Raw genomic sequence first — 12,908 nt, forward strand, 5'->3', positions numbered from 1 at the left:
CCAGAATTCTGTGTTCCTAAAACTTAACTGTACACAATAAAGATGAGATCAAAGTAGTTGAAAACATTTCAAAAGTCCCTCTGGGGATAGTAAGCTTTGGTTTCCATCATGCTAGAAGTTCTCTGATAAAGGGTGAGATCAACAAAATCTCACAAGTGCTCTAAAAGCTTCTGCCAGTTTTTCTTTCCAGGAATCCACGACATCAGTGGGTAAGAAGGGTTGAAAGATGCTGTCACATCCTGGAGCAAGACAGCCAAGGAGATACACAGCCAGCTATACTTTCCTTCATAGCTGGAGTCTATACTTTCCTTCACAGATGGGATCTGAGGAGAAAAAGGGGTCCTGCTGGTGGAAAAGGGTTTATAGGCCTAACAAGTAAAGCTGTGAGACTAGGGAGTGAACCCTGATTGCCCAGATCAAGTCAATCAGTATTCGAGGGATTATGGACAAAGGTTGTGCTTGGGGCCTATGCTGTCCTCGCCCCATTCCCCTGGGACATGTTTCTAAGGCAGTAGTAGTCCAGCCTGCTGTCCGTCAGGCTCACCTGCGGAGTCTGAGTTCCCAAGCCCCATCCTCAAGGCACTCAGGGCAAACCTACACGTCAAGGATTCTGGGCATAGCCATGGTTGAGAATTACTCGTATGTTTAAGGTGCAGCCGCCACAATTCACTGGCACAGAACTAACTGTGCAACGAGCAAGGATTACCATCTGAACTGCCAGAAACCATCTACATTGGTGCTCGGTCCTAATGCAAATCCCTCTTCACCATGGCTGCTCCCAGAGGCAGAGTGTGAACAACAGCGCTGGCTTTGAGGCTCCAAAGAGACCAGTTAATGAGAAAGGAAGGTGCTAATGAAAAAAGAATTAACCCCAATCTCTCATTCCCATCGACCGCCAGGAATGTCAAGTTTCATCAGTTACACATTTTTAAACTAATTTTAAAGTGACCTTTCCACGGAAAGATAATACAGTTATAGTAATGATCAAAACACACTCCATTCATTACGTACAAGGACATTCAAAGCAGAGTTATAAAAGAGAACAGTGTTACTTATTATAGAAAAGGACTAGAAACTTCCCAAATACCCAACAAAAAGGTTAAATTACATTAGGTCCCTTCCTTCGTAAGATGAAATAAATGGCTAGATTGGAAACTCAGGGAGGGCAGAGAGCAGGTCTCGTCATCCGTGTTTATCACCACCACCTGTTAATATTAGGAAGTAGATAAATATTAATTGAATGGATGATGAAAAAGGAAAAGGAATGGGCATTGAAAATAATGGCATGAGGAAATACAGCAAGATGAATTTAAAAAGCTGTATATAAAATAAACCATTTTTAAAAAATGAACATACACACACAACTATCTGCATTTTAGAAAAGGACTGGAAGGAAATAAAAATTTATCTGGATTTGAGGATAAGAAGTGTGTGTGTGTGTGTGTGTGTGTGTGTGTTAGTTTCAGGTGTACAAAACAATGTAATAGTTACACATTTACACCCTTCACAAAGTGATAACCCACCTCCCCCAGTCTACGACCCCTGACATCACATATAGTTGTTACAATTCCATTGATTATTCCCTATGCTGTACTCCACATCCTGTGAATACACACACACACACACACACACACACACACACGGGAGGTGCCAAAAAATGTATACAAGTAGATACTTTGATCACCATTGCTCAAGCAGTAGTTCACTGTAATCAGAAGTGTCTGGATGCTGATGGTAACCACTTTGAGCACCTCTTGTAATTGTAGAGGTCAAACGTGACTTGTATTTATCTTTCTTTATCAGTATACAAATATATTGAGTATTACAATTTTAATATAGTTTTCCTTTCTTAAAATGTGTGTACATTTTTTGGCACCCTCTGTATATATTTAATCATAGTTGACACTCCATATTATTCAGCTTCAGGTGTACAGCACAGTGGTCAGGCATCTACACCGTCCATGAAGAGGTCTCCCTAAGGAGTGTTTTATTTTTTGTCTTTATTCGTAAGGCTACAAAGATGGACATGGTATCATTGTGCCCTCATGTGTTTTACTGGCAGTATCCTTTATCTTGTGTTGAACTGCCTTGAAACAGTGATTCAACGAGCTGCTTAAGTTATGAACTTTTTTTCCTTTCGTATTGAAAGAAAACCTGCCTCTCCAGGCGACTGCCCGGTGAGTCCAGGGCTTTTCATAGCCTTATATTCCATATGCTCTCCATTTTACATAAGCATTCACATTCCTCGCACAATCACAGAGGCATTACATGCTATTTAAAAATGCATATGGTCCAGTGACTTCTACCCTCAGAACTCAAAGATACTGGCCACAGGTGCCCTGACGCCAGGTGAGATGACACGCGCCCCAGAAACATCGCAGCCACTGACTCCCACTGCTTTTATCTCGTGTGAATTCTTACAGCCGCCCACAGTGGGTAACCCATCTGGACCTGCACCTACGCTCACATGTGCCCTTCACCTGCAGCTGTCGCACAGGGCCAAACCAGGTCACGACAGGGAGCTGAGTGATCGTCACCAACTGACAGAGGCTCCTCACTGACAAAACGCTCCTCACTGACAAAACGCTCTCTCCTCGGTTAGAAGTACGGATTGAAGCTCTGACTCCCAACGTGTGCCTAGCAGTGAATGCTGTTCCCGAGCTGCTTCAGGGGCTGTCACCAGTATTTCACGGAAATTTCTCGACAGCAACTTCTGAAAAAAAGAGCATATCTAGGCCTGTTGATAATATCAAGTGCTTTATGGAATCGGTAAGTATCCAGAATGGAGTCCTGGGCTGTTCTCTGAATTTTCCCAACACCTAGCCAGCTGCGTGGACTAGGAGTCAGGCATTTTAGGCCTTGGTATAGAAGAGAAGAGAACTCAGGCTCTGAGAGGTCAAGCCCCTTGTCGCCCAAGGTCCTCAACCTGACTCCAGGACGTCTTCCCTGTCAGGAGAGGGCAGCCTGGCACACACTACTCCCAGCTCAACGCCCATACCAGAAATCGTCCCCCTAACATGTCCCCTTCAGGGACCACATGAGCTCTCAGCTTATCTTCCAGCCCAGAAGAAAACCTTCTCTTTGGAACAGAGCAATGACCATCACATGTTTCTAAAATGCCTAAGTCACTTGGTGGAGCTAACACACCTTTAGAAAGAGACCCAGTGAGGAGCCTAACCTCATTGCTTTCGAGTTCAGAGCAGCAGTTCTCAAACCTGGCCGCTGTGCTTTTCTCCAAGCAGCCCCAGGTAACGCCAGGACGAGCCTAGCCCGTCCTTGCGTAGGAGGGCGCGGCCAGCCTGCCTTCCTCTGGAGCAGAACTTGCTTCCCCTGATGTCTGCTTGGGCCTCATCCCCTATAAACGCTAAGGACAGCTAGCTACATAAATGAGTTCCCAGAACCCTGTGTTCAAACGAATAAACAATGTGAGGTGACAGGGGCAATTTTGTTTGGGTGGTAACAGATGCACGTACATGCAGACCAGGGCGAGTGATAACTCACAGTATCAAATGCCCTTCACTAATCTAAGTCCTCTAATAAGCTGTGTCACATGTAATCCTTACAACAACACTACGAGGTAAGTCATACTATAGCCTCTATTTTACCAAAGAGGTAAAATAGAGGCTATAGTGATCTTTATGATCTTAAAACATCAGTGACTTGCCCAAGGTCACACATCTAGTAAAAAGTCCTTCCACAACCACATGTAAACACTCTCTAACTGCCTTGCAGAATAAACAAAACAATGGTTCCCATGTCAGGATCATGCATAAGAGCTACTTGGAGCCTCCTGGACATGGAATCCATAGGGAATAACTTCTCGTTTCCTGTCTCACTAAACATGTTACTCTGATTTTCAAAGGAGCCCCAGCTGAAACTGTACCACACAGAGTCCTGTGGGGGTGGGGAGAGGGTGGCCAGCTGCTATTCACTTGTGGCTCCTACTATGTGCCAGGCACATGCTAAGCCCTGGGGTACAAAATAGGCAAAAAATCCCTGATCGTCGGGGGCTTACATTCTAAGTGAGGGAGACAGATGATAAACAAATACTATCAATATGTGATGACAGGTAGTTTATGTGTCGTACAGAGTGAGAATAGAGAAGCGATTGGCCGTGCTTCAGTAAGGGGATGGCAGTGAGGCTGGTGACTTCTGGAAGAGAAACCCACAGGAGAGCAGAGAGTGAGCCACCGGACAGAAGACATCCCGGTGGAGGGAAGAGCCAACGCAGAGTCGCACAGACAGGAACATGCATAGCCATCACCCAAGAGCTTGTCTTAGGAAACAGCTGTGGTGCCGAGGCCGACACGAGAGGTGAACACCTCTTCTGCAGCTGCAGTGGCAAGAGGTCGGCCCAAGCAGTTCTGACAGAAAAAGAACATCAAGACAGAACTGGGAAGAGGAGCTAAGGCCACCAAGCCAGGTGAGGAACCCTACTTCAGGGGCCCCTCACACGTGCATACCCCCCGAGTCAGGACTTGAAGCACACAGTAGGTGCTGAGGCATGAAGGACAAATGAAGGACAAGGTCTTGTGGACAAAGGGAGGAGAAGCCTCCAGCTCCTCCCAGAGACCCATATCCTGATCATACTCCTGTCTAAATACTGCCAGGTCCTCCTCACACTTCCAGACTCGGTTGGGTGTGCTTGTGAACTCGGCCTGGCTTGGGTGGGGACGCAGGGCTGGATCTCCACCACAGAATCGCTGGAAAAGCCTCCAGCCCCGAAGAGGCCCACTTTTAGGTTCCAAGCGTCTTAAATCAGAAAGCCTTTTCTTTAATCACAGCAGCCACGTCACTATGGAGTAACCAAGGTCTCCTCAGACACCAAACAACGCAGCTCTTTTTTCCCCTACCAGCTTCACTCCAGGAACAGTGTGTTTCCCGCAGGGCAGGGAATTGGTGCTTCGCTCATGGGTTGCCACATCACCCCAGCCGTCCAAAAACCAGTCCCTTGATCATATTGGTAGGGACAGAGGGAAAACCGAATAAAAAACCCTTTACAGGCCTTATCTATCTAATTAAATCCAACCCAAGTTTTTTTCTTCGATTTCCTAGGAGAGGTGGAATGAAACATGTAAAAGCTCTTGTCTGACTCTCAGTACATTACCTAGGTCTTCACTTAGAGCAGGGGTTACCTTCTCAGAGAAACCTCAGACAGCCATGCCAGTGTCCCGCTGGTTTTTGAGCAGAACTGGAAATGGTGCTAATATCTTGGAAATGGGCACCCCCAGGCCAGTGAGGGCCACGTGAAACCCAAAGCAGCTACTACTGCATGGCTCCTGACCAGCAGCCAAATCCCAACCCTGGTTCTTCACCATCTTAAGGAAACAGAACTTCTTTCCTCCTTACCCTGCCTGCCCCCCTCTTGCCCTGCCTGCCCTGCCCCCCCCCATGGAGGTGAGCGTGGATAACCGGGCCGGGGCGATCACAGGAACTCTCATCCCCCTCACATCCCTCCCTGTCCCATCACACTGAGACCCAGAGCCCACAGGGCAACCCTACCAGCTGCTTTGCTGACAGCAGCACCTTCACACAGCTCCTTGCTCCCTCTTAGAGCTGCAGCTGCTTCTGTCCTGCCCCTGGAGTGCACACTCTGCCTTCTGCCTGGCCTGCTCTGCCTCAACCTCCCTCTTCCCATCCCACCCAGTGTCATTTGGGCTAAAAGACACCTCCTGGGAGAGGCCTTTTCTGACCTCCTCCTCCAAAGTAGCTCCTCAAGTACTTAAAAAAAAAAAAAAAAAAAATCACATCTCCCTGTGTCATTTTTCTTCTTGGAATTCATTACTGTCTGACATTCTCTTGTTTATTATTTCTCCCCTCCAAAATGAACATAGCCTCCCCAAGGGCAGGGACCTTGGCCGCCTTTTCCAGCTGTACACACAAAGCCTAGAAGGCACTGACATTTCCCAACATGCGAGGCTTGAAGGATAAGAACCAATCAAGGGGACAGTCTAGGCCCAAGGAATTCAGAGAACCAGGAGACAGGAGGTAAGGCAGAGCAGGCGGGAGGTGGAGGAGCAGGTGCCCAGACGTGGAGGTCACGAGGAACCAGGCAGCAAGGAAACGGGACACTGGTGGGAAGGGGGTCGGCAGAGAAAGTGCGGGTCCACATCTGCTTCAGCCTGAGCTGCTGACCCATCGAAAGCAGAGCATCTCAGCGCCCAGAGAAGCAAGCAGGTAAGAAAGGTCAGGGTTAATAAAGTATGGACGGACCAAAGAGGGGGGTCTTTCATCACCCCAGGTTTCCATTCCTGTGACTTAGAGAACACAAAGGCACCTGTTCTGTTACATAAGAAGTGATCACTGGGGATCAGAATTTGGGTCAGGCCATCGGAGACAGAGATCAATTCACCTAAGAAACAAGAAGGACATTGACTAGGGCAAGTGACACCCTTCATGACGCAATTGCTGCAAAGTCACTCACAGGCTTGGCCCTGCTATGCCGGCCTAGGGGTGCAGTTGAGGCTGAACTGCAGAGGGCTCTGGCTCCACACGCCGCTCTCGAGAGTGACAGAAACGCCAGCCGCACCCCAAGAATAAAATGTTCCAACCGTTCCACACAGGCTGCGCGGGACATCTTACAGACGGCACATCTTACAGGCACCACTTTTGAATTACCAAATTCCAAAAGAAGTTCTCTTTTCAAATCACCAAAACAAGGATGGGGGAGGAGGAGATATCATTTGAAAGTTCCGTTATTGGAGGCACCTCAGTCACGCTTCACGTGGCCAGGCAGGGAGTGAGAACCTACTCTAAAAGGAGTCTGTACCTCTAGGGCTCAGGCCAAACAGCCAGGATGTGGCAAAGCCAAACTGGCTGGCTGCAAAGCCCACGCTCCTAACCAATCGACTCTCGACCTGCCGTTCAGAAGAAGCATTTACAGAGGGCTGAGAAATATCCACTCAAGCATTTGGATGTCTGGAGTGAATCCAAATGCAAAGATGAAAGAGTTGTGGGGAAATCAAAAAAGACTGACCCAAGGACTATCCAGATCAGGGACTGACATTTTTGGCAAAGGAGCAGGCAATAAACATTTTAGGCTTTGCAGTCTCAGTGACAACTACTCAGCTCTGCCAGTAGAGCACAAAAGCAGCCACAGACAACACACAGACAAAGGGGCATGCTGGGTTCCAAGGCATTTCCATGTAAAACAGGAGGCCATAGTTTAGTGACAATGCCTTAGGCCACGGGAGTCCTGGGAAATTGAGTCAAGGAGGAACTTGATCAGATGAGTGTTTTCAAATGAACTATGCTCACTGCCAAAAAATGGAATCAGCATGTTTCAGATGTTATGTTAAATGAATACTGGTATTATCATGGTTCTCTGTTATCACAGTTGTTACAAACAAATAGGAGTGGCTGTGTTTCATTAAAACTTTTTTTACACAAACAAGCAGAGGTCTGAATTTGACCCACAGGTCACAGTATGCTGAACCCTGCTGCTCTAGGATTTTCAGTCAGGGATTCTAATAAATGATTAATAATTTGAAGTCAGCTTCTACAGTTCTTCAAAACCTATCACAACGTAAAGAACCATTTATAGCACACTATAAGTCTCTGATTATACCAATATGGGGGTATGAAAGGAGGGGATTTTTTCCTTTGTCTATTAACAGGATTCATTCAAACCAGACATAGACCCCGGTGATCTTCACTCTTTCTGAGCAGACATCTAGGCAGTGCTCTGTTACCTGGGCTGCATTTGTGGCAGAAAAGGAGAGTGGAAACCGGTGAGTCATGCATCCTCTTCCTCGCCCCGCCAACTCAGCGAAACCAGCGAACCATCTTTCAGTCTCTGCATCTCCATCTGACACCTGACATCAACGGCCAGAACTGCCCGCCTAATGATATGCCCATGCCTGCTACTGACGGATTACAGCGAAGCCACATTCCCAGAATGGCTCTCCGGCTCTCTGGGCCTTGATGTGCCCTACACCATCTCATTCAATCCCAGTCGTTCACGCCAGGAACTAAGAACCTGGGAGAAAGACAGACTGTCACATTTTCAATAACAAAAACGTTATCTGCTTGAGAACTTCCAGAAGATGATGGTATTAAATAGTGTCTGCTCTTTCCATTCTTACTGCAGTGGTTCTCCAAGGAGGTGGGAAGGTGGGCAATTTGGCCCCCTATACCCGGAAACATTTTTGATTGTCCCAACTAGGGAGGTGCTACTGGTATCCAGTGGGTACACACCTGAGATGCTGCTAAACATCCTACAACACACGAACAGCCGCCCAACAATAAAGAATTATCTGGCCAAAAATACCAAGGATGCCGACATGACAAACCCTGCCTGAGTAGGATTTCGCTGATGATCCCAACGCCTCAAGCACACATGCACAGTCCAATTAAATCCCAGAAACTCGGCTCCAAAGACCATTTTGATTGACACGTCGAATTGATTAGATGAAAGAAAAACAGTGGTGTGAGTTATAGACTTGCTGACAGTGCCTGTGTAGTTGTTTCTTTGTTGTTTTGAGAAAAAGAATTACTTTGCTAAGGGTCATCTATAAAGGGAGGAAAAAGGAATAAATATGTCCTATGGAAATAAATATGTCCTATGGAGGAAAAAGGAATCAAAGTCCTATGATTGTAAGCATATGAGGTGGCTGAAGGTCTATCAGTCTACTCTGGGGGGTTGGCAACTTCCTAAAACACAGAACACCTCTGTCAGGCTACAAGGCTAAGCCCAGATCACTGTCCTGTAGAATGTGGAAGAAGCCTACCCTCGGAGATGTTTCGCAGTACACAGGAAATAAAAACAGTCAAAACTAGAGAAACTGCAAGTCTATCAATTTACCATTCGTGTGATTTCTTTTCATGGAAAACGTTTGATAGACTGAGATGAACAGGAGGAAATTACTCCTCCTCTTTACCCCCAAGTGTGGAACATAGGATGCAATGAACCAGAAACTTGAGAAGAGCATCTAGTTTATTCGTTACACTTACTATTATAGATTGGTAATACCAAATGTGATAATTTGCTTTATTTTTTCTGGTCCTTAACTGAAAATATTCAGGAAATACTAAAAAAAGATCAAAGTCAATTCAAAAATGCACCCTCAAGAAAATGACCTAGTTGTTTTGCAACATAGGCTTTCAAAATGGAGTCTCCTTTTATTAATCCAGCTGAACAAAAAAGGTGGCATTTTGTTTCAATATTAAAAGCGAATGCCTACAGACGCTGCCAAATCTTTAAGGAATAGATTAAAAGCAGAGTGTGATCATTCAAATAGCAGGCACCGGAAAAGAATTTCCACATTGCATATCAAAAGCATCATTTTCTCCTTACTCCACCCCCCCAAAAAAACCCACAAAAAACAAAACCAAAAAAACCATAAATTAAAAACTAACGAACTTTGCTGGATCCTTCCAAAAACAAAAACACATACATGTAAAATTGAGTATGATTTCCTGTGTCTGAACTTCAGCTTCAACCTGTTGCTGCACATTTTCAGGAATCATCATTTGAACTCCCATATTTCAGGGAACATTCCTCGACTGGCTCCCAAGATGGAACACCAACCGTTTCCTTCTTGCCCAATCCCATTCTTGTATCTCATTTATAATATGCGTCAGGGTCCCAAATCCTGACGCGACTGAAGTCTCCATTCAATGACCAGATTTGTCACTGAACAACAACAGGTCACCCCACAGATCAAGTCCATTCCCATACTCAGCGAGCACAGGAGAGCTGGGAAGTGGATTCTCTAAAACACAGTATGATCCCAATTTCATTTGCAATTTTTGTTTTGTGTTTACGCATGTGTTTTGTAAGTACATTGTACCTATACATACATATATATATATATATTTCTGTGCATATATGAAACATCAAAAAGATATAAAGATATACACTGAAATGTTAATTCCTAGAGTAGATTTATATGTGATTTAATTTTTTCTTCCTATCTTTTTGCTTGTCTGCAGCTTCCAACATTTTCTATATTAAGTATAACGTTTCCCAAAATAAAAATAAGTGATATTCTATAGGTGTACTTTTTTGTTTTTTAAATCAACCTCATTTCAAAAGGGATTTAAGGCACCTGATAAAAAAAGCAACAAGTACAAAAAGATTTCTTTCAAAGCGAGGGCACTTAAAGAGACAAGGGCAAGAAACGAGCAGTAAGCTCTGAAGAAGCCAAAGTTTAAAGCTATTAGCCAGCACGTAGCCCTAATGCCCTGCACACTGGCTGGAGGGAGGCGCACTCTTGGCTCTGAGTTTCTGGGCGTGCACAAAACAACACTCCTCTCCAGTCTCCTTACCACAATCCACCAGTCCTAATTAAATTTTGTTTAGGGAAAGATAATGAGAATATTTTCGTACATTTCCTGATCCTACTCCCAGATGAGATCATGCAATCCAGAAACGTGTTGAGGAGGAGGAGCCGGCTGCAAACACGAGCCATAGTACGCTAACTGTTCTGCCCCGTTGCTCCTGGGGGCAAATGTCAGTGTGTACGAGAGCTGAGACTCTCCCAAAGGACACTGCTTTAACTTTCTAAAAGTGTCCCTCTGTGTGCAAGTCATTGCCCTGAAGGCAGTGGCAAGGGATACACTGACTCCACGACAAGACCAAGCCTGAGAGCCTCAGGGGTCCTTTTGAGGCAGAGCCACCCTCCAGCGAGAAGCCCCAGAAGCACAACACATACCGTAAGCTGTCATGACACCAGCGTATGGCCCGTCCACCACATTCCTGTTTTCTTCGGCCAGAGCCTTGATGTACCTCTTGCTGAGGTCCAGGATCTGCTCCCGCAGCATGGAGCTGCTCTCGGGCTGAGTTCGCTGCTGGATCGTAAAATGCAGGAGCATCATACCCCAAATAAAGCCAAAAGTCACCAGGAAAAAGCCCAGCTTCTGAGAGGACAACTTCCACGGAGTAAAGAGAGCCATTGCCCTCCGGCAACTTCACCTGCCGCTGGCTCTTAAAGGGTCGAAGGGAGACACAGGTTCATGGTGGGTTCGTCCGTCTCACTCTGGCTCCTGCGTCAGCCGACTTCCTTTCCTCACTGCCATTCTGCTGTGAAAGAGGAGGAAAGTTAGCACTGTGGTCATGGCAAAACATGGTAAAATAAACCAGAAGCCCTGTTTTCACACCAATAGTTCTAAAATGTGAACTTCGTTTTTTCTTAATGTACTGGTTCAGTATCTTCTATTATGACTCGGGTTCTGTAAGCTAAGAGGGGAAATCTGGCCAGGCGACAAAGAGCTGTACAAATACGGAGGAGGAAACGTGCCTCTGAGTGTGTTAACAGGTGTAGCAGGGCTGTTCCAGTCTGGACCAAGTTCAAAACAGGAAGTTTGTTTTGCAAGGTGGAAAGGAGATAGAAGGATATTTCACTGAATGTCAGCAGAAACTCAAGTGGAGGGTGGAGTCATATCACCACTGGGCACTTGTGTGTATCTGTAATGTGAGCTTACAAAGTCATTATTATGTGCTCTGGCAAGGATTAGAGCGTGCAGCTGGAGAGGTGAGCAAGAAAGTGGATGCCCCCTCAGGGTAATCAGACAAGGAAAGGGGAGAGGGCGTCCACATTACTTAAGCATGGCCAGCTTTCATGAGCAGTGTCGAGCGATGAGCTGAGTCTCTCGGGGCCACCAGGTGGCCTCTCCCAGGCTCCAGCACAGACAGGCTATACCAGGGATACCCAGCAGTCTTTCTGTTCTGGTTACCATGAGTGAAAGCTGAACCTCACTTCTCACTTGCACACTTCAGCACAGGAAATGTGGAGCACATGACAGCCTACTGTTCTGTGGCGCTCTATTTCACTCACACCATGAAGCAAAATGAGGTTAAAAGGTACAGTTTCTGCTGTCTATCACATCGTAAGGTATACGAATGTTAAGTCACTATGTCGTACACCTGAAACAAACATAATATACTTGAATTTTTTTAAAAGGTATAGTTTCAATACTAATGTAATTTTATTTTATCTGGTATCTCCTGGGCTGGGTCAAGCAAGGTCTTAAATCAAGCCCTCCCAACAAATGGGGCTGAAGTGTAGGTCGCAAATGAGTTACAGGTCGGCCAAGACACCCACTCCTTCGGCCAGAGTCCTAGGCCCAAGAACCAGCCAGCTTACAATAACACCATATTCTAAGTGTGCCAAGGGAAAGGCCGAGCAAGGATCTCCTACGAAGAACTAACCCAGGATGTATTTAATGTGCATATGTTGCAGTTCAAAGGATTCTTCTTCTTAAATAGACTAAGAGGAAATGATAACGGGATCTTGTAACTATTAGCTACAGCCTGTATGTCATGCAGCACATCTGTGTTGATCTTCCGCTCTCACTGTGATTTCCTTGTGTATCAACAGTCAGCAGTAGTCGGTAGTACCACCACTAACACTAATAGTAAATGATAAACTCTAGGTATGTCCCAGGCATTGGGATAAGTGTTTTTTGTGTCTTGGCTCATTGAACTCTTATAAGAGTCCTATACGGTAAGAACTATTAGTATTATTATGTGTTTTAGAAATGAAAAAAAGAACAAAGGCAGAGAGATGAACTTGGCAAAGGTCAGTTAGCTAGCTATACGGCAGAGGACGGATCATCTAGGGCCAGCCCAGGAGTCAGTAAACCACACCCTAAATTCCCTATGCCATTCTTCCTCCCCCACCAGCCTATTTATCTATGGCCAAGAATGGTTTGTACCTGCTAAAAGGGCTGGGAAAAGCAACAAAGAGGAATATGGAAATCCTACGGAGAAATCCTACGGAGCTCAAAAGCTGAAAACATTTACCATTGGTCTTTAATAGAAAATTCTAAGCCAGTAGTTCTCGAAGTGGGATCCCTACCTCAGAGCAAAAATGAGAAATGCAAATTCTCAGATCTCACCCCAGACCTACTGAATCAGCCACTCTGGGGGCAGGAGTGAAGGAGAGAGCAACCTTGCTTCACTCCTA

At 45.7% G+C, this 12,908-nt stretch overlaps 1 protein-coding gene across 1 annotated transcript in view; it reads right to left on the reverse strand.

The window, feature by feature from the left end:
• MGAT5 (alpha-1,6-mannosylglycoprotein 6-beta-N-acetylglucosaminyltransferase) overlaps positions 1–12,908 on the reverse strand; it is a 332,082-nt gene that overhangs the window by 200,914 nt on the left and 118,260 nt on the right. Inside the window, 1 exon segment of the mRNA XM_033112421.1 lies at positions 10,656–11,023. Within this exon segment, the coding sequence (XP_032968312.1) occupies positions 10,656–10,896 (241 nt within the window). The 5' untranslated portion in view covers positions 10,897–11,023.

This window comes from Rhinolophus ferrumequinum, chromosome 8 (genome assembly GCF_004115265.2).
Source record: "Rhinolophus ferrumequinum isolate MPI-CBG mRhiFer1 chromosome 8, mRhiFer1_v1.p, whole genome shotgun sequence".
In the NCBI taxonomy this organism is placed as follows: Eukaryota; Metazoa; Chordata; class Mammalia; order Chiroptera; family Rhinolophidae; genus Rhinolophus; species Rhinolophus ferrumequinum.